This window comes from Salmo salar, chromosome 25, assembly GCF_965601325.2.
Source record: "Salmo salar chromosome 25, fSalSal1, whole genome shotgun sequence".
In the NCBI taxonomy this organism is placed as follows: domain Eukaryota; kingdom Metazoa; phylum Chordata; class Actinopteri; order Salmoniformes; family Salmonidae; genus Salmo; species Salmo salar.
In genome coordinates, this window is record NC_138315.1 from 17330170 (window position 1) to 17354946 (window position 24777).

Sequence of the window (24777 nt, forward strand, 5' to 3'; positions counted from 1 at the left end):
AAGAGGACAACACTGCATGCATATTCCACACTGGTGCAATTAGCAGCTCAAAAATCAACAGCACTCAAATTGTTCTCATACGGTGGTCAACCACTCAGTGCAAAATCAAAGGGTAATAATACATGAATTGAAATGATAATGGGGATGAGGTGAAACAAATGGAGTGGATAAAAGCATTACCGGGCACAATAGACGGGTTAGCTGACAACATCACAAAACGATGCGCATCGCTTATTGGGTCAGAAGGCCATGTGTTGTTGAGATTCTGGATGGCCAGATAGCTAGAAACAATGACAAGAAGCTGCCATGTGGGGAATCGTTGGTGCCTCGTTTCAGCTAGTTTTATCTTGTTCTTGATACCATGTTTTGTATTGAGGTGTTTTGACTGATGTCACGTTTATGCTAATATGCAAGGCCGGCTCCAGGGGGCCAACCAAATCTCGCTTAGGGCCCCGAAAGGCTTATGCCTATTTCTGAGTATTTCCTGTGTTGTCTTAGAATTTAGTATAACTTCAGGACATCAGGGCCAGATTAGGTATCAGTAGGTGCCAAATCTCAGGAAAAAAACTAATACATTATACATCTGAATAACTGGGTCGTTCCACCAATTAGGTGCCTTTTGAGTAGTGTAACTTGATGATTTTTGTTGTTGTTGTTGATTTCACCTAATTTTAGCATTCTGTCATAAAGAACACATGTTCAATTTATTAAAAAACATTTTCCCATCTCAAGAGGTTAAATTAAAAAAGGGACTATAGTAAGTGCCTATTAAGTGCCAAAGAAAGTAACAGTGTTGACTATTTCATCTTAAGTCAGCCATAAATCCTCTTGTGACAGGGGGAATGGAAGATTGTTGTGTGCAACAGTGAGGGGCAATTGAATGCAAGCTTCAAAAGAAATTGTAATTGTGAAAAAAATGTCTAGCCTGTCTATTTATGGGTAACAGGGTTGAAGTGTTACGCTCAACCCACTCAGTTTTCCACCACAAAACCAGTGCCTAGAAAAAAAGAGTAGAACCAGCTCACCTGAGTTTACACTATGATTTGACTATTAGATGTTCAATGTTTCTTTAAATTATTTTGAAGAAAAAAAAACAATGTAAAAAGGAATAGTATCACCATATTAAAACTAGAGTTCAGTTCAGTTCACGTAACATGGTTGACCTTAAAATGAGGGACAAGGCTTTTTTTTTTTACCTTAAAATGAATCCCTAGTCACATTAAATCAATAATGATCTTTAGAAATGACTTTGTCAAAGCAACAAATTAACTAGGGCTTTACAATGATGGTGAACACTCGAATACATTTCGGGGTTAAATGGGTTCAAATCTCCATAGGATGCACAGAGGATGCACAGAGGATGCACAGAGGGAAATATCAACATGCTGATTTATTGCATTTTCCACGTGGTCTATATTAAAGGGAACTTCATTTAATAAATATAAAATATATAGATAAAAATATATATATTTGTGCACAATGTCTATTTAAAATATCAAAGGGACCCAAAAGGCGCTCATTTCGTGAAACAACGCCGGTAACAACCCATTTACCTAGTAAAGCTTATACTTTCTAAAGCTATAGCAGGAAGAAATTGTACCATGTAACATTGGAGTGCTGGACTACAGTGACAAGCTGCACATAAGAAGTAACTTATACAACTGTGTACATACCCTCAAATACTTATTTTCCAGTACACTTGCCACCATTGTATTTCAAAGATGGCTCTCTAGCACCACCATGTGTTTCAATGGAGGCTTTGGGGTTCTATATGACAGATTTCACATTCCATGAAATACAAAAGCTTGATTTAGGATATCATGTAATTCATTCAAAGTGTTCTAAAGATCTATTGAAATGAATGGTTAACCATAAGGATTTTTGAGTCCAAGAAAATATGATTGCTTGTGGTACATGATGAGAAGCATATGCACAAATTCTGAAGTTTTTTTGTTGAAAAGTGCATACTCATCGAGGTCAGGGGCAACATTCAGTTGAACACATGATTTGAAAGAGTTCCTTAGGGGTCTATCAGATGATACCAGTATGACTGTAGTCACATACTGAGTACATGAAAGGTTACTAAACAGTAAACAGAGAAAGGTAGACGAATGATGATAAAAATTATTTAAAATGTTCAAATTGTTCATGACTGTGGAGATGAAACACCTACTGAACTATGCCTTTTTTGCATTAAAAGCACCAAAGTTGAAATTCATGCCTTCTGCCAGAGGGCAGTTTTAGAAAGCAATGGTAGAGTTGAAAGTGGTGTGAATAATGTCAAATTGTTACAGTCACTGTGGTACTTCTGTGGTTGGGAATGGGCACCACATGAACGGTAGGAGAAAAAACTAAGGCTTATCTTGTCACATGATCAATTGCCTGGAGGCCCAATACTTTTTATTTTTCCTCATCTGCTACCACGGGATCTTTAACTGAGGGCAAGCATTGTGCAAACGTACGGACATCTTTGTTCTCTGGGTTCTTAAAAGACACAGGGTGGGTAGTTTTATCACTTGTCCCCAGAAATCTTATTTTATAATTTCTGGGAAGAACGGGTGAATTTACTGGAGGCCTGCAGCCCACTGTCAATGCTATCTGTAATTGTGCTGAATGGGTTGGAAATTACGAAGTGGGCCTTGAATTAATTTTTTATTTTTAAATGGGAAAGGCAAAGACCATGACATTGAATTAGTTCCATCTCTGTGTCTTATTGGAACTTATTGACCACATCATTGCTGTGAACAGGTGTACAAATCAATTTTTAGGGAGAAGGCAGAAGATTACAGCTGCGTGAAAGATGAGGGCTCTGGTGCTGGTGCTGGGGCATTTTTTTTTGGTGACACGGCCCGATTCTACAGAGGCTCAGTTTCCTCGAGTCTGCAGCACGGTGGAGGGGATCGTCTCAAAGCAGTGCTGCCCTGCTCTCGGCTCTGATCCTGCTAATGTGTGTGGATCTTTATCTGGACGAGGAAACTGCTCCGACATCAGAGTCAGTACCAAACCCTGGGGCGGACCGTATAGGTTGAGAAACCGAGATGACCGTGAAAGGTGGCCAACAAAATTTTTTAATCAAACTTGCAGGTGCTTCGGTAAGTATTGAAGTTATAATATTGAAAATGTTAAACTTCCTCTAAGGGATCTCTATTATCTATATAAGGATCTAACTTTAGGTTAAAATTACATGTACAAAAGTGTATTAGTATGTTGTACAGCATAGCTACATTATGATCTATATTCCCTTCATGTGTCTAGGTAACTTTGGTGGCTTCGACTGTGGCCAGTGTAAGTTTGGCTGGACAGGACCAAACTGTGACGTACGTAAAGCCCCGGTGGTGAGGAAGAACATCCACTCTCTGACTCCAGCTGAGCTTCAGGAGTTTCTGGATGTGTTGGACCAGGCCAAGAACACCACCCACCCAGACTATGTCATCGCCACACAGCACTGGCTGGGCCTGCTGGGGCCCAATGGAACCCAGCCCCAGTTCTCCAATATTTCCATCTACGACTTCTTTACATGGCAGCATTACTACTCTGTCAGAGACACGCTCCTTGGTAAATGTGATGTACCACACAAACAACCAAACAAGAAAGTATAATGATGACCATTTACATGTGCACAATGTTAAACAATTGAATATCTATTACATATCTGTGACCAGTACGTTTAATCTTTTCTAGGACCTGGACGTCTTTTCAAACACATTGATTTCTCCCACAAAGGACCTGCCTTTATAACCTGGCACAGATACCACCTACTCAGTCTGGAGAGAGACCTGCAGGTAAGAGTGAGGAGGTCATTTCATTGTGGCCTTATTATTCTCACGAGTATGCACGTTAATGGGAAATGTCTACAGAATGTGTATAGCAGAATGACCTCTCTTCTGCAGAGACTGACTGGCAATGAGAACTTTGCTGTTCCATACTGGAACTTTGCCACAGGGCAGACTGAGTGTGACGTCTGCACAGACTCTCTCCTGGGGGGACGCAACCCAGACAACCCCTCCCTCATCAGTAACCAGTCCAGGTTCTCCAATTGGGGGGTGGTGTGTAACAGGTCTGGAGCAATTTGTGTCAAAATGCTGAGTGTATGTGGCTAAGCATAGGTGAATGAGTATTTGTGTCTGTGCCTGCACGCATGTGTGTTTGTGTTTGTGTGCACGCATGCACACAAGCGCGTACCTTCACTTATGTGTACAGGGGATAGCATCTCTATTCATAATTAAATAACATCTGTCTTCTCTCCCAGCATGGATGAATATAACCGCCTGGTCACTTTGTGTAATGGGACCAGTGAGGGACATATAAGGAGAGGTCAGGTAGGGAGGAGCAACATGAGTCTTCCCACAATGAATGACGTCAGGAGTTGTCTCAGACTCAGAGACTTTGACCGTTCTCCCTACTACACTAACTCTACCTTCAGCTTCAGGTCATTTTCCTTCGATAACTCACTTTTTCTCTTGGCAAAAGTGTTATGTGTGTATGCTAACGATAAAATATGACCTGTTGTTAACAGGAATTCTCTTGAAGGCTATGACAAGCCAGATGGTGAGGCAGAGCTTGACTCTTCAGTGAACAACCTGCACAACCTGGTCCACTCCTTCCTCAATGGAACCAGCGCTCTGTCTCACTCCGCAGCCAATGATCCCATCTTTCTAGTAATGAAAAATAAAACAAATAAGATATCATTTAATTCAATAAAACAAAACAAGTGCATGTACATTTCATAATAATAATGCGTTTTTACTTAGTTTGTATAACTAAGAAATGTATTTGTATAGGTTCTCCATGCTTTCACTGATGCCATTTTTGATGAGTGGATCAGGAAGTCTGTTCCACCAAACTCCAGTTTCCCCGATGAGATGGCCCCCATTGGTCACAACAGAGATTACAACATGGTGCCATTCTTCCCTCCTGTGACCAATGAAGAGATTTACGTTGCGTCTGACCAGCTGGGATATTCTTATGCCATTTCACTGGATGGTAAGTGATTCAACATTTCAACAGGCATTTGCACTACGCATTCAACGCTAATGGTAAGAAAATGAAGTAAGCACCAATTCATTTCAGAGTTTGCTTTCTTTCCATTTGTCTTTCAGAGAATGACGGTAATCCTGTATTTGTCGTGAGAACTACTTTGACAGGCATTTTCATGGGCCTACTGGCTGTGCTCATGGTAGTCGTGGTTTACATGCTGCACCGGCGAAGAAAGCATGGCTTTGAACCCTTAATACAATACAATAGAAAGTACATAGACAACTCTTGAACTTTTCTTGAGCTAAAGTCTAACAGTAACCCAAAGAAAGACTACGGTTTATTTGATTAAGCTTGTATGCAATGTTCATATTAACGTAATACACAGCCATACTTATTGGATCAATTGAAACATACTGTAACTCAAGCTAAGTACTTATTTCATCAACATAAAACCCTGAGGGTAGAATGTTTGAGACCTGTAATATTTATATTCAGCCAATCAGAACCACACAAGGGATGAACCCATACAGAATAATGAACATTTACTGAATATTTATTCATTTATTGAGAGCCCATTTTCAGTTCTTGTTCTGTAATGTTTGATTCTATGTCTTGGACAAAAATGTAGCTTATGTTTGAGAATAAATATTTGTACACCCTTTGATTCTGATTCCAGTTATCTTTCCTTTCCTTTGTTTGCCTATTAGGCCCCTTGCTTTTTTACATTTTTACTAACAACATGCCACTGACTTTGAGTAAAGCCAGAGTGTCTATGTACGCGGATGACTCAACACTATACACGTCAGCTACTCCAGCGATTGAAATGACTGCAACACTTGACGAAGAGTGGGTGGCAAGGAATAAGTTAGCCCTAAATATTTCTAAAACTAAAAGCATTGTATTTGGGACAAAACATTCAGTAAACCGTAAACCTCAACTGCCTTAATTTTGCTTTACCCCAGGAAGAGATCCATAATAAATACAAATACAAATTCAATTGTGTGCATTAAGTTTTACTTGAAATATATTATAACTCCATGGTTTACTCAATTCACTTCTTCTTTATAATTTCTATAACACATTCCATTTGGCTTTTTCCAGTAATCCTACTGGCTAATCCTGTTAAGTGCAGTGAACCTTATAGTACCCGTTGTATAAGGCAATGGCTCCCATACTGTGTGTCGGCACCCACTTGTGGGACGCGACAGGTGGTGGCATTTTTTGTACTTACAAATAATGTCATTATTATACAGTCGGTTTCTTAAAATTGGTCACAAGAGCCCCTACTCAAATCCACATCCAGTTAAATGTTATGAAGAAGAGGGTTTTATTAATCAATTATTAACTTATTATTTTGGTCTGGGTATGTTTTTTTCACTGCTTAACCCTGGTAGGTCATGAAGCAGAATGTTTGGTAACCCCTAGGAATGTGTAGAATTTACATACCTCTTGAATGTTATGTCAAAATGTATATTACCGCCTAAATAGACAGTAAGTTTATGGTTGTCATGAATCTTGCCATGGAGGCAGAACTGAGCTATTTCCACTAAATGGGGCAACTTCAAAGTCAAAATGGGTTATACCGTAAAAATTCATGAAAACAAACATCTACTTTTTGGTCTTAATTTAAAATGAGTGTTAGCAGTGTGGTTAAGGTTAAGGTTAAGGTTAGGGTCAGGTTTAAAATCAGATTTTATAACTTTGTGGCTGTGCTAGTTAGTGACCATTCTGTAGAGCTGCCTCCAGGTCAAGATTCATAACAATAAATGCCAACCTACAAATAGACATACACAAAATATATATATATTTTTTTTATGAGATTGCCATAAACAATAACTACTAATGCTGCATTCTTCTAGAAAGGTCTAGATCTCACCTTTCGGGTAAAATAGTTATAAATTACTGTGGCGCAGTCACTTTTGAGTACACAAGCTCAAGTACATAGTTTACGAAAATATACAAATAAAAGCGATTCTTTGTCTGGATAGGTCAGAAAATGTGACACTCACTCCCTATGCAAATGTGGGTCTGAAACCTGAGACTTCAAGTCAGCCCCATTGACAGAGTCATAGTGGAAAGCAGATTGATGGAGCTTTCTGGCACTATAAGGCACTGGACCCTGCCTCGTTCACTCGTCAGTCAGAACCGGTCCAGAACAGCTCACAGTCCCCTATATAGGGGACTTAACATCTAACCCTATCTAAGAGGTATGGTCACACAAAGGGAGGGGCTATTTTCTCTCTTGATAACCACACTACATTCTGACTCTTTCTGTTGATTTCTTACATTAGGTCCATAAAATGTTGGCTTTTGAGTAATTCAGCAACTGCGTAGACTTGCAGAGAGAAAATATGATTGTGTCCATTAAATAAACAACATATTAGTGTATCTTTCTTTATGACAATAATGGACAGTGTTAAAATACCAGCAAATTGTTTCTACAAATCTTCACAGAATAGTATTTGTTTAATTAAAAAATGTATTTCGGGACTCAGGACTTTTTTTCTTGGATTCCATTTTTTATTTTTATTAGCGGATTAGAATTTATTTGTAAAAAATGATCACATGCCCTCACTAGCCGTATATGTAAACTCAGCAAAAAAAGAAACAACCCTTTTTCAGGACCCTGTCGTTCAAAGATAATTTGTAAAAATCCAAATAACTTCACAGATCTTCATTGTAAAGGGTTTAAATACTGCTTGTTCAATGAACCATAAACAATTAATGAACATGCACATGTGGAACGGTCATTAAGACACTAACAGCTTACAGATGGTAGGCAATTAAGGTCACAGTTATGAAAACTTAGGACACTAAGGAGGACTTTCTACTGACTCTGAAAAACACCAAAAGAAAGATGCCCAGGGTCCCTCCTCATCTGCGTGAACATGCCTTAGGCATGCTGCAATGAGGCATGAGGACTGCAGATGTGGCCAGGGCAATAAATTGCAATGTCTGTACTGTGAGACGCCTAAGACAGCACTACAGGGAGACAGGACGGACAGCTGATCGTCCTCGCAGTGGCAGACCACATGTAACAACACCTGCACAGGATAGGTACATCTGAACATCACACCTGCGGGACAGGTACAGGATGGGAACAACAACTCCCCGAGTTACACCAGGAACGCACAATCCCTCCATCAGTGCTCAGACTGTCCGAAATAGGCTGAGAGAGGTTGGACTGAGGGCTTGTAGGCCTGTTGTAAGGCAGGTCCTCACCAGACATCACCGGCAACTACGTCACCTATGTGCACAAACCCACTGTCGTTGGACCAGACAGGACTGGCAAAAAGTGCTCTTCACTGACGGGTCACGGTTTTGTCTCACCAGGGGTGATGGTCAGATTCGCGTTTATCGTCGAAGGAATGAGTGTTACACCGAGGCCTCTGCTCTGGAGTGGGATCGATTTGGAGGTGGAGGGTCCGTCATGGTCTGGGGCGGTGTTTCACAGCATTATCGGACTGAGCTTTTTGTCATTGCAGGCAATCTCAATGCTGTGCGTTACAGGGAAGACATCGTCCTCCCTCATGTGGTACCCTTCCTGCAGGCTCATCCTGACATGACCCTCCAGCATGACAATGCCACCAGCCATACTGCTCGTTCTGTGCGTGATTTCCTGCAAGACAGGAATGTCAGTGTTCTGCCATGGCTAGCGAAGCCATTGAGCACGTCTGGGACCTGTTGGATCGGAGGGTGAGGGCGAGGGCCATTCCCACCAGAAATGTCTGGGAACTTGCAGGTGCCTTGGTGGAAGAGTGGGGTAACATCTCACAGCAAGAACAGGCAAATCTGGTGCAGTCCATGAGGAGGAGATGCACTGCAGTACTTAATGCAGCTGGTGGCCACACCAGATACTGACGGTTACTTTTGATTTTGACCCCACCTTTGTTCAGGGACACATTATTCCATTTCTGTTAGTCACATGTTTGTGGAACTTGTTCAGTTTATGTCTCAGTTGTTGAATCTTGTTATATTCATACAAATATTTACACATGTAAAATGTTCTGAAAATATACGCACTTGACAGTGAGAGGACGTTTCTTTTTTTGTTGCTGAGTTTAGGTATTCTTGTGACTTTTCACTCAACAGTCACATGCCAGGCCATAGGTAAGAGGTGGAAGGGAAAATCTAGCTAATCACACGAGCACAAAGCATATGACATCAGACATTTCTGCACTGGCGTACCAAGCATCATATACCTTCGTTGATGTTTTTGGAGCTCCTCCCACAGAACGAAGAATGCTTGGTTCTAAGAAAGATTCAACAATCGTTTGATGACTTTTTCCCAGCGCAGTATAAGATAACAAATTCTTAGTACTCCAGTATACAATATAGCCTACTTGTTCATTATGTTGCTTAAGGCAAAAATGTAATTTAACTCTCCCAGTCCATAGAAACAACCCTACCAGAGTAGCATACTTTAACAGTCTAAATGTAAGAGTTTGGTTGTGGTTGGGGAACTTTCTTGTCACAAGGGTGACCCTTTCAGCAAGCTCTGTACTAAAATCTCAGAGGACAAATATCTCATGACCTGAGGACTTGTTGAAATACGTAAAAAGAAAGGAGATTTGGTACAGTAATACACCAGAAGTACAGCATTAGACTGAAAAGTCTGAACATAGTTTAGATTATACCAGAGAAAAGGGAAATAATTGGTCGAAGTATAACATTTCAGCCTGCATGTTCTTAATCCGCATGGCCTCCATACGCCAAAATTAGCACAATCTGATCAAGGTATTTTAATCTGTTTTTCCCGATGCAGAGTTGTAGTAAACATAACTTGCGTGATTCGGAAGTCTCTTTAGTTTTTGTGTTCAGATGAAGATTTCTTTGCATGAACTATGTGAGCCATGTTTTGTAGTACTAGGCTATCATGATTTAAACAATTTAAGGTTATATGAATGATATGTCATGCGATAAAATGGCAAAAACAACCTTATAAATTACACTAAACAGAACTGATGACTGGATTATAGTTTGTTTTATAATTCTCTATGACCTTTTTTCTCCACAATTGGTAGTTACAGTCTTGTTGCTGCAACTTCCGTACAGACTCAGGAGAGGCAAAGGTCGAGAGCCATGCGTCTTCCAACACAACCCAACCAAGCCACACTGCTTCTTGACACAATGCCCACTTAACCCAGAAGCCAGCCGCACCAAGGTGTCAGAGGAAACACTGTACACCTGGCAACTGTGCCCAGCCCACCACAGGAGTCACTAGTGCACGATGGGACAAGGATATCCCTGCCAGCCTAACCCTCCCCTAACCCAGACAATTGTGCGCCACCCCATGGGTCTCCCGGTCGCGGCCGGCTGTGACAGAGCCTGGACTCAAACCCAGAATCTCTAGTGGCACAGCAAGCACTGCGATGCAGTGTCTTAGGCCACTGCACCACTCGGGAGGCCTGACTGGATTATAATTAGTAGGTTATCAGACTTGCAAAAGTGATCGGATTTCAATATCTATTGTTAAATTGTGTGAACTTTTTGTTGGATTATTCAAGGGACAATATTGTGAGTTTCACAGTATATGGACCTGTAGATACCATATTCTGTTGACTACCCAACACCCTAAGTATTTTGGCCTGAGGCGTTTCACTGGACTCTGGTATGAGTCCAGCTCATAGTTCTCGTGTGTCAGGTGATTACCACGAGACCATGATCTTAATCCTTTCTGACCATACTTATAGAGGGCACATACATTGGAAGCTTTTTTAACGTTCCTGAGACTGACTGGATCACAGTGTACTTTCTCTCAGGCTGTCCCTCGTGAAATTATATTTATGACTGTAGCCAAATGTTGAATACACAACTGAGGAGCGTTACAAATGTGATTCCATACCCTTTAGGGGGAAATAATTGAGCACGTAATTGCTGTGAACTGGTGTACAAACTGGTTTGTGAGTGGCCATACGAGGACAAGAGGTGTTGAAGATGATCAAGGCGCTGGTGCTAGGTTTGGTTTGTTTTGTGACACGGCCCGATTCTACAGAGGCTCAGTTTCCTCGAGTCTGCAGCACGGTGGAGGGGATCGTCTCAAAGCAGTGCTGCCCTGCTCTCGGCTCTGATCCTGCTAATGTGTGTGGATCTTTATCTGGACGAGGAAACTGCTCCGACATCAGAGTCAGTACCAAACCCTGGGGCGGACCGTATAGGTTGAGAAATGTTGATGATCGAGAAAGGTGGCCTATCAAATTCTTCAATCGGACATGCAGGTGCTCTGGTAAGTCAAATTAAAATGAAGTGCTACATTTAAAGGGGGCATGTGCAGTTGCAGCATACATTTTTGGACTTGTAAATTAATGATATGTACCCATTGATTATTGAAGAAAATAACGTATAAATGCCTCATAAGCTAAGTTCAACTGTTGTATCCCATCAGACACCAAAATATAAGCTTGTTTTACTCCAATGTTTGTAAACAAAGTTAATATAAACAAACACTATATAGCCTAAAAACATGGTTAAACTCTGTCTATGAATTTGAGAGTGGTTACATTTCTCCAGCCCCATCCCTCAGCTTTTTATCGAATCAGGGGCCGGGAGTGGGTTTGTTATTGTTTCAACTGCTGATTGCGCCTTTAAGTCTTAAATAAATGCTTTCAGCAAATCAGTGTTCACTATTGAAAAATATAGCTTTTTGTTTGGATCACATTAGAACCTAAAACAACGATTGAAAATTGCTAAAGGGCAACTTCACCACTTTTCATCCACATATGAATTATCTTTAGCACCAAACCAGTGTCTACAAATGAAAACGGAATGTTTCTATGATCTGTGGTTAAAGAGATAAGATGAGAAGGTCCTAAAAAATGCTTCCCTGTGACATAATAGGATTAAAAGTAAGAAAAACAGGGATTTTCAAAACCTGCAATGAGTTTCTAGCCAGAGGGAGGGTATTGTCTAGCCAGAGGGAGGGCTCCCGAGTGGCGCAGCAGTCTAAGGTACTGCATCTCAGTGCTAGAGGTGTCACTACAGACTCTGGTTTGATTCTAGGCTGCATTACAAACGGCCGTGTTTGGGAGTCCCATAGGGCTGTGCACAATTGGCCCAGCGTCGTCCGGGTTAAGGTTTGGCCAGGGTAGTAAATAAGAATTCGTTTTTAACTAACATGCCTATTTAAAGAAAGGTTAAATAATACATTTTCTTGCTCCCCATGTCACTATTTTTAACATTTGTTAACACTTTTAACATTGTATTTTTTATGCAAAACGTCGAAATGCGCCCTTTTCACATATGTAGGCATTAGTTTGGTGCTGGAGATTGCGGTTGAAAAGTTGCGGAGTTGCCCTTTAGGTGGGAATTGTGATAATTGGGAATTGTGATAATTGAACTGTCCCCATAAGTTTAAGGAATGGTCCACATTTTTGACTGTTCCCATATACTTGATTTACATTATCTATATTCCCTTCATGTGTCTAGGTAACTTTGGTGGCTTCGACTGTGGCCAGTGTAAGTTTGGCTGGACAGGACCAAACTGTGACGTACGTAAAGCCCCGGTGGTGAGGAAGAACATCCACTCTCTGACTCCAGCTGAGCTTCAGGAGTTTCTGGATGTGTTGGACCGGGCCAAGAACACCACCCACCCAGACTATGTCATCGCCACACAACACTGGCTGGGCCTGTTGGGGCCCAATGGAACCCAGCCCCAGTTCTCCAATATTTCCATCTACGACTTCTTTGTGTGGCAGCATTACTACTCTGTCAGAGACACACTTCTAGGTACAACACCCATTGATTATTTTATAATTTCATACATTTATAGATGAAATAATAATTACAATATATTTCAATATACAGCAGCGTTGCAGTTCTTGACATAAAATGGTGCCTACTACCATACTCTGTTCAAAGGCATTTCAATATTTTGTCTCACCCATTCACTCTGAATGGCATACATACACAATCCATGGCTCAATTGTCTCAAGTCATAAAAAAAAAAAATTCTACCTGTCTCCTCCCCTTCATCTACACTGATTGAAGTGGATTTAACACGCGACATCAATAAAGGATCATAGCTTGTCTACGTCATGGAAAGAGCAGGTGTTCTTAATGTTTTGTACATTCAGTGTATATTAAATGACATTCAACCTTCAAGCTAATCCCTTCTTGGTTGGAACATAAATGAAAGACAAATGTTCTAAATGTATCACTTGCTGTGTTACTTATTTACTAGTTATATGTTTATATAAAACTCTCCAATCTCCATGTATTGTATAGATAGCAGAAGAGAACATTCAGAAGTTGCTCATGAAAAACCTTGTGTTTCTCTGTAGGTCCAGGTCGTCCTTTCAAGGCCATTGACTTCTCCCACAAAGGACCAGCCTTCATCACCTGGCACAGATACCACCTACTCAGTCTGGAGAGAGACCTGCAGGTAAGAGTGGGTTTGAATGATGACGAGAAAGACGTGAAAAACGGCTTCAAATATTGATGAGAATGGAAGTAAACCTTTCCTCAATTCTGCAGAGACTGACTGGCAATGAGAACTTTGCTGTTCCATACTGGAACTTTGCCACAGGGCAGACTGAGTGTGACGTCTGCACAGACTCTCTCCTGGGGGGACGCAACCCAGACAACCCCTCCCTCATCAGTAACCAGTCCAGGTTCTCCAATTGGGGAGTGGTGTGCGACAGGTGCGTTTTTGGACAGAAATGAGTTAAAACATTGTGGGCAGGTTACCCGGAAACAGATTAAGGCCTGGATTCAATCAGACCGTGCGTTAACCAGTGTTAACCACCAATGTTTTGGTGGGGTTGGAGGTGCAACTGTGGTATGAGGTGACATATCGGTGAGCGGCTGCTCTCATGTGTCACAAACCACTTCATTATTATCCCTACTGTGTTAGAGGTTCAAACCTGCGCTCGAAAGTGCAGGCATTATCGATATTAGAAATAATGACTCTCAAATATCAAATCATTGATATGTTAGGCTCAGTGGCAATTTTAGCATGTAAATCTTGGTAGGGCAAACTCAACCAATTCTTTTAGATGCATGCCAGCAAATAGGCTACACTACACCACACAACACTAAACAATACATTCATTAAACTATAACGGTGACAAACGGTGCCCACAAACTGTTAGAGCCTACATAAATCTGTCCCGACAGAGGAGCTTTCTTTTCAGCATCATGGAATGGATCCTTATTACCGCTACATCTGGCTATCAGCGTAGCCTCATCTGGCAGCGGAAACGTTCATTCATCCTCCTTTACTGCCTTTTTAAAAACAATAGCTGATATTGCTGACTTGCTTAAACAAATATGGTTTCTACTGACTCCTTGTGGATTTGTGTAACTTGATAAAAACGGCATTATCCTTCAATAATAACTAATGCTGACATCGGTTTTGACTTTTAAACCATACACAAACATTATTACATTTATGTTCAGTAGATTCATGATGTCTGTTCTTATGTCACTAAAACTAAGCTCCAAGTATAAGCAAGTGCAAGCAAACAAGCTGCGGCGAGGTAGGCCTTCGTTCAGCACTTTCAAAATGGTTAGAAATTCAGATAGGCGTTAGTTCAGATAAATGTTAACTTTATTCTTCTTTAAGTCCCCACAGAGAGAGAGAGAGAGCGAGCGAGAGAGACACTGTTAACCTACCATTTGAAGTATTTTATTAGGCCAAACAAAACAACCCTCGCAATATCAACTGGAATTACATGGGTCTATTACTTACTGGCAAACATGGTTACAGACCCAACAACATTATAGTATCCCCTCCTCATGGAGAAAAGCACATGAACTAATTATAATTCACAAAGTAAGCAGGACAAAGAAATGCATCATTCCAAAATTGCCTAAAATGATGAATAAGTTACTAATGAGATAGACCTACAGTGCATTCAGAAAGTATTCAGACACCTTGACTTATTCCACATTTTGTTGCATTACAGACTTATTCTAAAATGGATGAAATCGTTTTTTCCCCCTCATCAATCTACATTTTAGTCATTTTAGCAGACGCTCTTATCCAGAGCGACTTACAGTAGTGAATGCATACATTTCATATTTTTTTTCTCCCTGTGCTGGCCCCCCGTGGGAATCGAACCCACAACCCTGGCGTTGCAAACACCATGCTCTACCAACTGAGCTACATACCCCATAATGACAAAGCAACATTTGTTTTTGCAAATGTATACAAATAAAAAACTTCAATATCACATTCACATAAGTATTTAGACCCTTTATTCAGTACTTTGTTGAAGCACCTTTGGCAGCAATTACAGCCTCGAGTCTTCTTGGGTATCACGCTACAAGTTTGGCACACCTGTATATGGGGAGTTTCTCCCATCCTTCTCTGCAGATCCTCTCAAGCTCTGTCAGGTTAGATGGGGAGCGTCGCTGCACAACAATTTTCAGGTCTTTCCGGAGATGTTCGATTGGGTTCTAGTCCAGGCTCTGGCTGGGCCTCTTAAGGACATTCAGACACTTGTCCTGAAGCCACTCCTGCGTTGTTGTGGCTGTGTGCTTAGGGTCGTTGTCCTGTTGGAAGGTGAACCTTCACCCCATTCTGAGGTCCTGAGCGCTTTGGAGCAGGTTTTCATCAAGGATCTCTCTGTCCTTTGCTCCGTTCCTCTTTCCCTCAATCCTAACTAGTCTCCCTGCCACTAAAAAACATCCCCACAGCATGATGCTGCCACCACCATGCTTCACCATAGGGATGGTGGAAGTTTTTATTGGTACTCTTTCCCAGATCTGTGCCTCGACACAATCCTGTCCCGGAGCTCTACGGACAATTCTTTCGACTTCATGGCTTGGTTTTTGCTCTGACCTGCACTGTCAACTGTGAGACCTTATATAGACAGGTGTGTCTTTCCAAATCATGTCCAATCAATTGAATTTACCACATGTGGACTCCAATCAATGTTGTAGAAACATCTCAAGGATACGCTTGAGCTAGATTTCGAGTCTCATAGCAACGGCTCTGAATACTTATGTAAATAAAGTATTTTTGTTTTTTATTTTTATTTAATTTGATAAACATTTCTAAACCGGTTTTCACTTTGTAATTATGGAGTATTGTATGTGGATTGATGAGGAAATTGTTTTATTTAATCAATTTTAGAATAAGTCTGTAATGTAACAAAATGTGGAAAAGGAGAAAGGGTCAGAATACAGTGAGTTATGTCTTGGAACCGTCTTGCATCAGATGGTTTTTAGATCATACAATGGTTCTTTAAACTTTTTTAGCTCAAGACTCAAATCAGAAATGTACTCAAAATATTCCTCCTGTAGCTCAGTTGGTAGAGCATGGTGTTTGCAACGCCAGGGTTGTGGGTTCGTTTCCCACGGGGGGCCCAGTACGGGGAAGAACATTTTTTTTAAAGAAAAAATAAATATTTGAAATTAAATTAAATGTATGCATTCACTACTGTAAGTCGCTCTGGATAAGAGCGTCTGCTAAATGACTCAAATGTAAATGTAAATGTAATACTTTCCGAATGCACCGTAAGCAAAATAGCAATTGAGATGTAACAAGTATGGCATAAGGGAACGATGTGCAGATAAGAGCCAGTGGTGTGTATTCATGGATGCCAAGGGAAGCCAGGCTTCCCCCAAAAATCTACCAAAAGTGAAAATGTCTTTCATCTCTCTGTTTCATAATTTTCTTTCAATTCACAAGAGGCTGAATGTATCTCACAAGAGAAAGCATCTGAGCGAGCGAAACAGCATCCCTATGTTTCTCTACGTATAGGCCATCTATCAGACGCTGTGTGGTCCAATTGAATTGTTGCTGACCGTAGCATTGAAGGCTAGGTAAGCCAGCGAGCATCTGGCCTCCCTTCATAAAAAAAGTATACAAGTTTTGCCAATTAGTGTTGAGCTAAACTGAGCAAGTCCTGGCACACCCAAAAAAAGTGTAAAGGGAAGCCAGCTTGGATTTGGCATTCCCATTTAGAGCATACGTCATTGACTTGTATTGTTGCATCTCGTTGTGTTGTTGTCATCTGGTGGCTAGCTAGCCAGCTAGCTAAAATTGGCCCTTTCTTAAATTAGCCATGGATTGAGATAGAGATTTGGACTTGTGGTTTTACTTAATTCTCCGTACTGGTCAATGATTATAACGCCGATTCTGATCCAACCATTAATTCATACATTGTAGTACCCATGGCCTGAGAGGATGGAAGTTCAATATGTAGCTAGATGTTGAAGGCTAATGCTAACTAGCTAACGTTCACCTTGTTTGAGGAGAGTGCACAGTTATGACCTTGAAAATGTATCAATAAACCAATAGGCACATTTGGGCAGACTGGATACAAGATTTTGAACAGAATGCAAAAGTTCATTGGATCAGTCTAAAACTATGTACATACACTGCTGCCATCTAGTGGCCAAAATCTAAATTGCACCAGCATCCCGGAGTCGCTTCTTCACTGTTGACATTGAGACTGGTGTTTGCGAGTACTATTTAATGAAGCTGCCAGTTGAGGACTTGTGAGGCATCGGTTTCTCAAACTAGACACTCTAATGTACTTGTCCTCCTGCTCAGTTGTGCACCGGGGCCTCCCACTCCTCTTTCTATTCTGGTTAGAGCCAGTTTGCGCTGTTCTGTGAAGGGAGTAGTACACAGCGTTGTACGAGATCTTCAGTTTCTTGGCAATTTCTCGCATGGAATAGCCTTCATTTCTCAGAACAAGAATAGACAATAAATTTGCTTTTCTTTCAAAAACAAGGTCATTTCTAAGTGACCCCAAACTTTTGAACGGTAATGTATATATATATATATATATATATATATATATATATATTATATATTTTTTAGCTAAACAGGTAGAGTCGCCACTGGTTAGGCTAACGCATGTTTTCATGTTCATTTGGCTGGAGGGATTTATGCCTATGAGTCTAACTTGTAACTGTGGGCTGCATGGGATTTGTCAGATTATAGTCGAGTGTGGTTTTGTTGCATCCAACGGCAGTCTCTGCGATAACGCAACGAGCCACTGGTGGAGTCGACAGATCTCAAGAAGTTCCACCTTCGACACCGCAAAAACAACGCTATGTCAATCGGATTGAATCTAGCCCAAAACCTAGTCCTGGACTAAAAAGCATGTTCAATTAAGAAGTTTCATTGAAAGTAAAGGACTAGGCTTAATCCATGTCTGGGAAACCATGCCCTGTATGTACTATACCTGTGCTGTTTATGCTTTGTGGGCCTATGCTGGTTTTGATACTACTGGGTACATTTTCATCATATATTTTGTACCAGACTCACTGTCCTAAAATGTTGCTTGAATTTTCCCCCCTCCCCAGCCTGGATGAATATAACCGCCTGGTCACTCTCTGTAATGGGACCAGTGAGGGGAGCATTAGGAGAGGTCAGATGGGTGGCGCGAGGACCGACATGAGTCTGCCCACCATGAATGATGTCAAAAGCTGTTTAAACATCAGAGACTTTGACAACGCTCCCTTCTACACTAACTCTACCTTCAGCTTCAGGTAACCTAATCTATTGACACTGACCTGGGACTTTACCCATAAGGTATTATCCAATAAAATAACGTTGAGTAATCTGTCTAAATTGCATTGTTTCTGACTTCCAACTGTAATTTGTTTTCTATACAGGAATTCTCTTGAAGGCTATGAGAAGCCGGATGGCGAGGCAGAGCTTGACTCCTCAGTGAACAACCTGCACAACCTGGTCCACTCCTTCCTCAATGGAACCAGCGCTCTATCTCACTCCGCAGCCAATGACCCCATCTTTCTAGTAATGATCTAGTTTGTACAACTGCTTATGAGTCCATGTATTTCCGTATTGTATTTGACTGTCATGTGGGATAAAGTAAACTATTTTGTAGTTAGCCGTTTTCTGTGCAGAAGATGCTTAAACGTTTGATATCACCTTAAATGAAGGTGATCATGTATGTAACGACACAGTAATAACTGTAATAACAACACAGTGGTTACTATGTAATTACATGATACTAGAGTTATGGCGCTTTAAGTTGTTACACAATTTTGTAATTCCACATCCACTTGCTGACGGTTATCCCACTGATATTATTAGATATTTTCTTGTTCCACTATGTAACTAGTTTTGTTATTACACGTTTGAAAGTCACCTGTGAATGATCATTTTAATAACTTGAACCAATATATGACCTTGTTACTATACTATACAGTGCCGCTGCCACCAAATCCACAGGTAATACCAGGGTTGATACCGTCTTGATGTAATTAACTACTGGTTATTTTAAATACATTTAAGTCTGTGTTCTTACCTGCTTCTAAGGTTATAGAGAATAAAAAGTAATGTAAGAGCAACATAGTTGAACGGGATACACTTGTAATTATCATGTAGCCAGACAGGACCAAGCTACTTATTAATGTGAAGTGAAACCCAGTAGGTAATAATGCATTTCATTATTATGTAGTTAGCATATAACAGCCTCGCATGTCCTAGTCTATTTACATCATTAGATCAAGATGGTATCAACCCTGGAATTACACTTGAATTTGATGGCAGTGTAGTTACATGTAACAAGGTCATATTTTGGTTTGACTAATTATTAACATTGTAATTCACAGGGGACTTTCAAATGTGTAATTACATAGGGGAACAATAACATGTGGAATAACATGAATAATGATACATGTGGGATAACCTTCAGCAAGTGGATGTGGAATTACACAGTCCTTGTTCCAATTGTGTAATACCTGATACCACTAAACCCTATTACAATGTAAATGCATAGCAATAACTATGTGGTTACTTTATTGTTACTACAGTTATTACTGTGCAGTTACATAGTAATAAAGGGCAATTTGATGTAGTGTTGGCAACTTAATTTAAAGTGCTACCAAATGTTTTAAAATTACATAACTCTCTATCTCATTAAAAGGTGCTCCATGCTTTCACTGATGCCATTTTTGATGAGTGGATGAGGAAGTCTGTTCCACCAAACTCCAGTTTCCCCGATGAGATGGCCCCCATTGGTCACAACAGAGATTACAACATGGTGCCATTCTTCCCTCCTGTGACCAATGAAGAGATTTACGTTGCGTCTGACCAGCTGGGATATTCTTATGCCATTTCACTGGATGGTTAGTGATTTCACAGTCGTCTTTGCAATAAAATTAATCGTCATCAACTTTTTCTTATTTTATTATCAGGTCAAAATGAAATAAGAAAGCTCTCATAAAGGTCTTGTTTGCGTTAAATCTTTTTTCTTAAATCCCTTCCTCAGCTACGGACAGTGGATTTGTGTTTGTGCTGGGGTCCACCCTGGGCGGTGTTTTCCTGGGTCTTCTGGTTCTTCTACTTGTCTTGGTCCTCTACTTGCAGCAGCGCAGGAAACGTGGCTTTGAACCCCTTATCAATGCACAGTTCACCAACAAAAAGTACACAGAGGAAGCCTAAACAGTATGTACTGTAACACTTTGGGTTAGTATCCTTGTTGCTTCTCATGTTGAAATGTACCTCAGTACTAAATTACTCGCGCTCTGTCAAACCAGACATTGTTGATGGGAATTTACAGTACAATGTATTAGTGCTTTGCATCTTCTTTTACCTACACTATCCTGTTCTTGTTCTGTTTAAAAAAATAACAGAGCATACAGTAGGACATTTTGTTTATGTGAAATGATTTAATAATATGATGATATTGTCACCTATACTGTATCCATTATTACCTAAGATTGACATTATCCAGTTTTTGTCCCTAATTGGAGAATCCATTATAATATATCGATTTTTTTCTGTTAGGCATTTAAATAACATTTTCAAAAATTGCAAAGCTATTATTATCTTTTTAACAAATATTTATTTGCATGAAAGAGTAACAAAACACAGATGCAACCATTTTAATTGCATTAAAAAACTGTAAGGCATATTTGTTTGTACGGTCTTTATGTTAACTAGATAATCAACCTTATTGGCATGAAACTGTTTTCCAACTCCAAGCAAGATATTATCATGATCGTATTTTTTTGTTGTTGTTACAATAGAATGCATTTGATTGTGTGAAATGTTGATGAATAAGGTTTCTGAAACATTTGTTTTTTACATTACTTTTGCTGATCCATGAACATACAGTACAAGACAAAATATAGGAAAAATATGACCATTAAAAGTGCAATAATACAAAAAAATAAAATCTGCATCCTGCCAGATCATTATTCATAATAAAGAATCTTATTTTAAGGACACACTGACAAAGAGACAAAAATGTTTGTTCTCTATTATTTTGCACATCATCATCATCATTTGCCAAGGTGAACACTAATACTGGTTTATCAAGAGGCAACGAAGCAAGCTCACAATTGATATGCTGCAACAAGGCCAATAAGAGATGATAATAAGAGCTGAAGGATATTAATATAATACTGGCTAACTCCCTTGATATGTATGCTTAGCTTAGCTGGCCTTCATGGTTTACAGAGTTGACCGGCCGGCCCTCTGAGAACACCATACTACTTGAGGCTGGTTTTGTTGGTTAGCATTTGAGGGGGGAAATACAGTACGCCCCCTTCAGTAATGCCAATCCTTTCCCAGTCTCTGTAGGTACGCTCTACTGCCTATCCTCACTGGAGCGTTCAACCCTGTCCAGACACTCTCTACCTTCTAAGATTCTCATTTCACAGGTGGCTGTGGTCGGCTTTGAGCCTGTCTCTGCACACAGAACCACTCAGGCGCCAGAGATAAATGAAGGGGCCTTTTTTTTTGCCTTTGGCATTTTTTTGTCTTCAATGTGCTATGTTTTTACCTACTACAATTTGGCACCTCATCTTGTTTTTAGTAATGAGTGAATAACTACATATAAACAACATTTGGTTTGAATCAATATTATGTGTACTGTAATTTCGTCAGATCTACTTGTGAATTATAAAGACATTGGTGGTTACAGTTAAATACAGATGTTGACATTAGCTCACTTGACATTAGAGATATTTAAGTGCATTAACTTTAACTGCACATTTATCTTCCATAAAACGGATTAATTCATGATCTTGTCAATAAATGTTGGAAATCTTGAAATCTGAGGGCCTCAAAAGTCGGAGGGCCTCAGTTGAGTTCATAAGAAGTGCTTGCTAGAATTGTTAGAACATGGTGTCTTACTGTATCTAAATTTGCCTTCATAATTACAGATGGGAAGTTAGACATCACATTGCAGGTAATGAAAACACTAGATGAACATATGCTTATGAAGTTAAGCATGTGCAGTTCAAAAAAAGTTGAATTAACATAAAAAATATCTCAATCCTGAGTTATCAGGTAAAGGTTCATATCTGAGGATATAAAAAATATAAGGGGAAAAAATTATGTAAACTTTCAATAACCTCACACCAATAAATGTAGGCCGATCCTTTCTAAATAGTTGGACATTCTCTTATTCTCTCCAATTATGGGAAAATCTGACATAGTGGATATCACCATATAACATAACCTAAAGCAATAATTCTGATGAGGTTCTTTGTGGTATGATAACATCTGCACTCAAAACAACAGAATGCAGTAAATGGTAAAAACTTATATTAGATACACTACATGGCCAAAAGAATGTGGACACCTGCTCGTCAAAACATCTAATTCCAAAATCATGGGCATTAATATGGAGTTGGTCCCCCCTTTGCTTCCATTCAGCCACAAGAGCATTAGTGAGGTCGGGCACTGACGTTGGGCGATTAGGCCTGGCTCGCAGTCGGCGTTCCAATTTTTATTTTATTTATTTCACCAATTCATGCCAAAGGAGTTCGATAGGGTTGAGGCCCAGACTCTGTGCAGGCCAGTCAAGTACTTCCACACCGATCTCGACAAACCATTTCTGTATGAACTTTGCTTTGTGCACGGGGGCATTGACATGCTGAACAGGAAAGGGTCTTCCCCAAACTGTTGCCACAAAGTTGGAAGCACAGAATCGCCTAGAATGTCATTGTATGCTGTAGTGTTAAGATTTCTCTTCACTGGAACTAAGGGGCCTAGCTGGAACCATGAAAAACTGCCCCAGACCAATATTTCTCCTCCACCAAACTTTACAGTTGGCACTATGCATTTGGGCAGGTAGCGTTCTCCTGGTATCTGCCAAACCCAGATTCGTCTGTCGAACTGCCAGATTGTGAACCGTGATTCATCACTCCAGAGAATGTGTTTCCACTGCTCCAGGGTCCAATGAGGGGCGAGCTTTACACCACTCCAGCCGACGCTTAGTATTGCGCATGGTGATCTTAGTCTTGTGTGCGGCTGCTCGGCCATGGAAACCCATTTCATGAAGCTCCCGACTAACAGTTCTTGAGCTGACATTGCTTCCAGAGACAGTTTGGAACTCGGTAGTGAGTGCTGCAACTGTGGACAGATGATTTTTACGCGCTATGCGCTTCAGCAGTCAGCTGTCCCGTTCTGTGTGCTTGTGTGGCCTACCACTTCACGGCTGAACGGTTGTTGCTCCTAGACGTTTCCACTTCACAATAACAGAACTTACAGTTGACCGGGGCAGCTCTAGCAGGGCAGAAATTTGACATACTTCAGTAAGGCCATTCTACTGCCAATGTTTGTCTATGGAGATTGCATGGTGGTGTGCTCGATTTTATACACCTGTCAGCGACGGATGTGGCTGAAATAGCCAAATCCACTAATTTGAAGGGATGTCCACATACTTTTGAATATATACTTTACCTGATTAACGTTAAACATGTTTCATATGTATCATCTTCTGTCAATGTAGAAAAATATTCAATAATATTTAAAGCCGATGAACCAAGGAAGAAATCAACAATTAATGTGAAAGCTATACTGTATATATGGTATTTTTATGTGATTTTGGGAAATTCGGGTTTGTTTTATGAATGAAGAAATGCACTACTGACCTGCCAAACAAGTAAAATACCTGCCAGCTGAGATCACCTTACACCATAGTTCTAGTTCTAACTTCTGATCACCTCTTGGTGCATCCTCTCCACAATCTCACAGTGGTACAACATAATAATCTTCTATAGCATAAAAAAATAGACCAAAAGTGCAATTACTTTTTCTCATGGAGACCTAATAACATCTGCCTTATGCCAGAAAAAAGTAATTCCTTTGGGCTTCTTGAACAATGTTTGACGGTGGATCATCTGTTTCTATTTTGGAGTGACGGGAGTCATGTGAAGTCCTGCCTAAGGATGGCACCAATGACCAGACACTTTAGGAGGAGGAAGGGGGATCTAGGATGCATGACTGCTGTCTCCAGAACAGAGAAGAGGCCAAGGCTGCCTGAATACTGTCTGCTTGACTGTAGCTCCAGTCTGCTTGAGTAGAAAAACACACCGTAGAGAGAGATCCTTCTGTCCACGTTGGGTGAGTTCCCCCAGCATTATCTCCATAGCCTGTGCAGTGCCAGGACTGAGAGGGCCAGGCTGGCCAGCAGGGCTGCTGAGGGGGCAGGGTGTGTGGCTGCTGCTGAATCCTCCACCGGGCCGCTCCCGCTCCGGTCCGCTCCCACCACCGGTGCCTCGGTGCTGGCAAAGTCAAACTCAGTGACGCAGGCCTCCGTGCAGCCGCTGCCACTGCCCGAGCCACTGCCCTCATCACCTGGACAACAGCACAGGAACACAGAGGGCACAGTAAGCAGTCAATAAATATACTGAGAAAGTAACAGAGAGAGGACTATTGATATAAAATACATGTTCAACGTTGAAGTGATCACATGAATTTAGAAATAATTACTGCATTTTTTGAACATGAAAAGGTGAAGTATAAAAACAAAAAACAACAAATCCAATACTTGTACAGTAGGTATACTGGGAAAACTGTATAGCTACAGTATTTCTTAACAATATAATATATATTTAAAAAAATGTGTGGAGTTACTT

The 24777-nt window shown here is 40.6% G+C and overlaps 3 protein-coding genes across 3 annotated transcripts in view; 2 read left to right on the top strand and 1 right to left on the bottom strand.

Annotated features, from left to right (window-relative positions):
• Window positions 1-2314: 2314 nt before the first annotated feature.
• On the top strand, window positions 2315-5641 carry LOC100137092 (dopachrome tautomerase-like). Its single transcript, XM_014173392.3, has 8 exons — window positions 2315-3092; window positions 3256-3555; window positions 3682-3782; window positions 3891-4057; window positions 4250-4429; window positions 4517-4658; window positions 4782-4983; window positions 5100-5641. The coding sequence occupies exons 1-8, from the start codon at window positions 2801-2803 to the stop codon at window positions 5264-5266; spliced, it is 1551 nt and encodes a 516-aa protein (XP_014028867.3). The 5' UTR covers window positions 2315-2800; the 3' UTR covers window positions 5267-5641.
• Window positions 5642-10709: 5068 nt separating this feature from the next.
• dct (L-dopachrome tautomerase-like) lies at window positions 10710-22468 on the top strand. Its single transcript, NM_001123688.4, has 8 exons — window positions 10710-11203; window positions 12403-12702; window positions 13257-13357; window positions 13450-13616; window positions 18241-18426; window positions 18553-18694; window positions 19830-20031; window positions 20175-22468. The coding sequence occupies exons 1-8, from the start codon at window positions 10915-10917 to the stop codon at window positions 20345-20347; spliced, it is 1560 nt and encodes a 519-aa protein (NP_001117160.5). The 5' UTR covers window positions 10710-10914; the 3' UTR covers window positions 20348-22468.
• Window positions 20728-24777, bottom strand: part of LOC106586272 (glypican-6) — a 123784-nt gene continuing 119734 nt past the window's right edge. Inside the window, exon 9 of the mRNA XM_014173395.3 lies at window positions 20728-24496. Within this exon, the coding sequence (XP_014028870.1) occupies window positions 24279-24496 (218 nt within the window). The 3' untranslated portion in view covers window positions 20728-24278. The remainder of the gene's footprint in view (window positions 24497-24777) is intronic.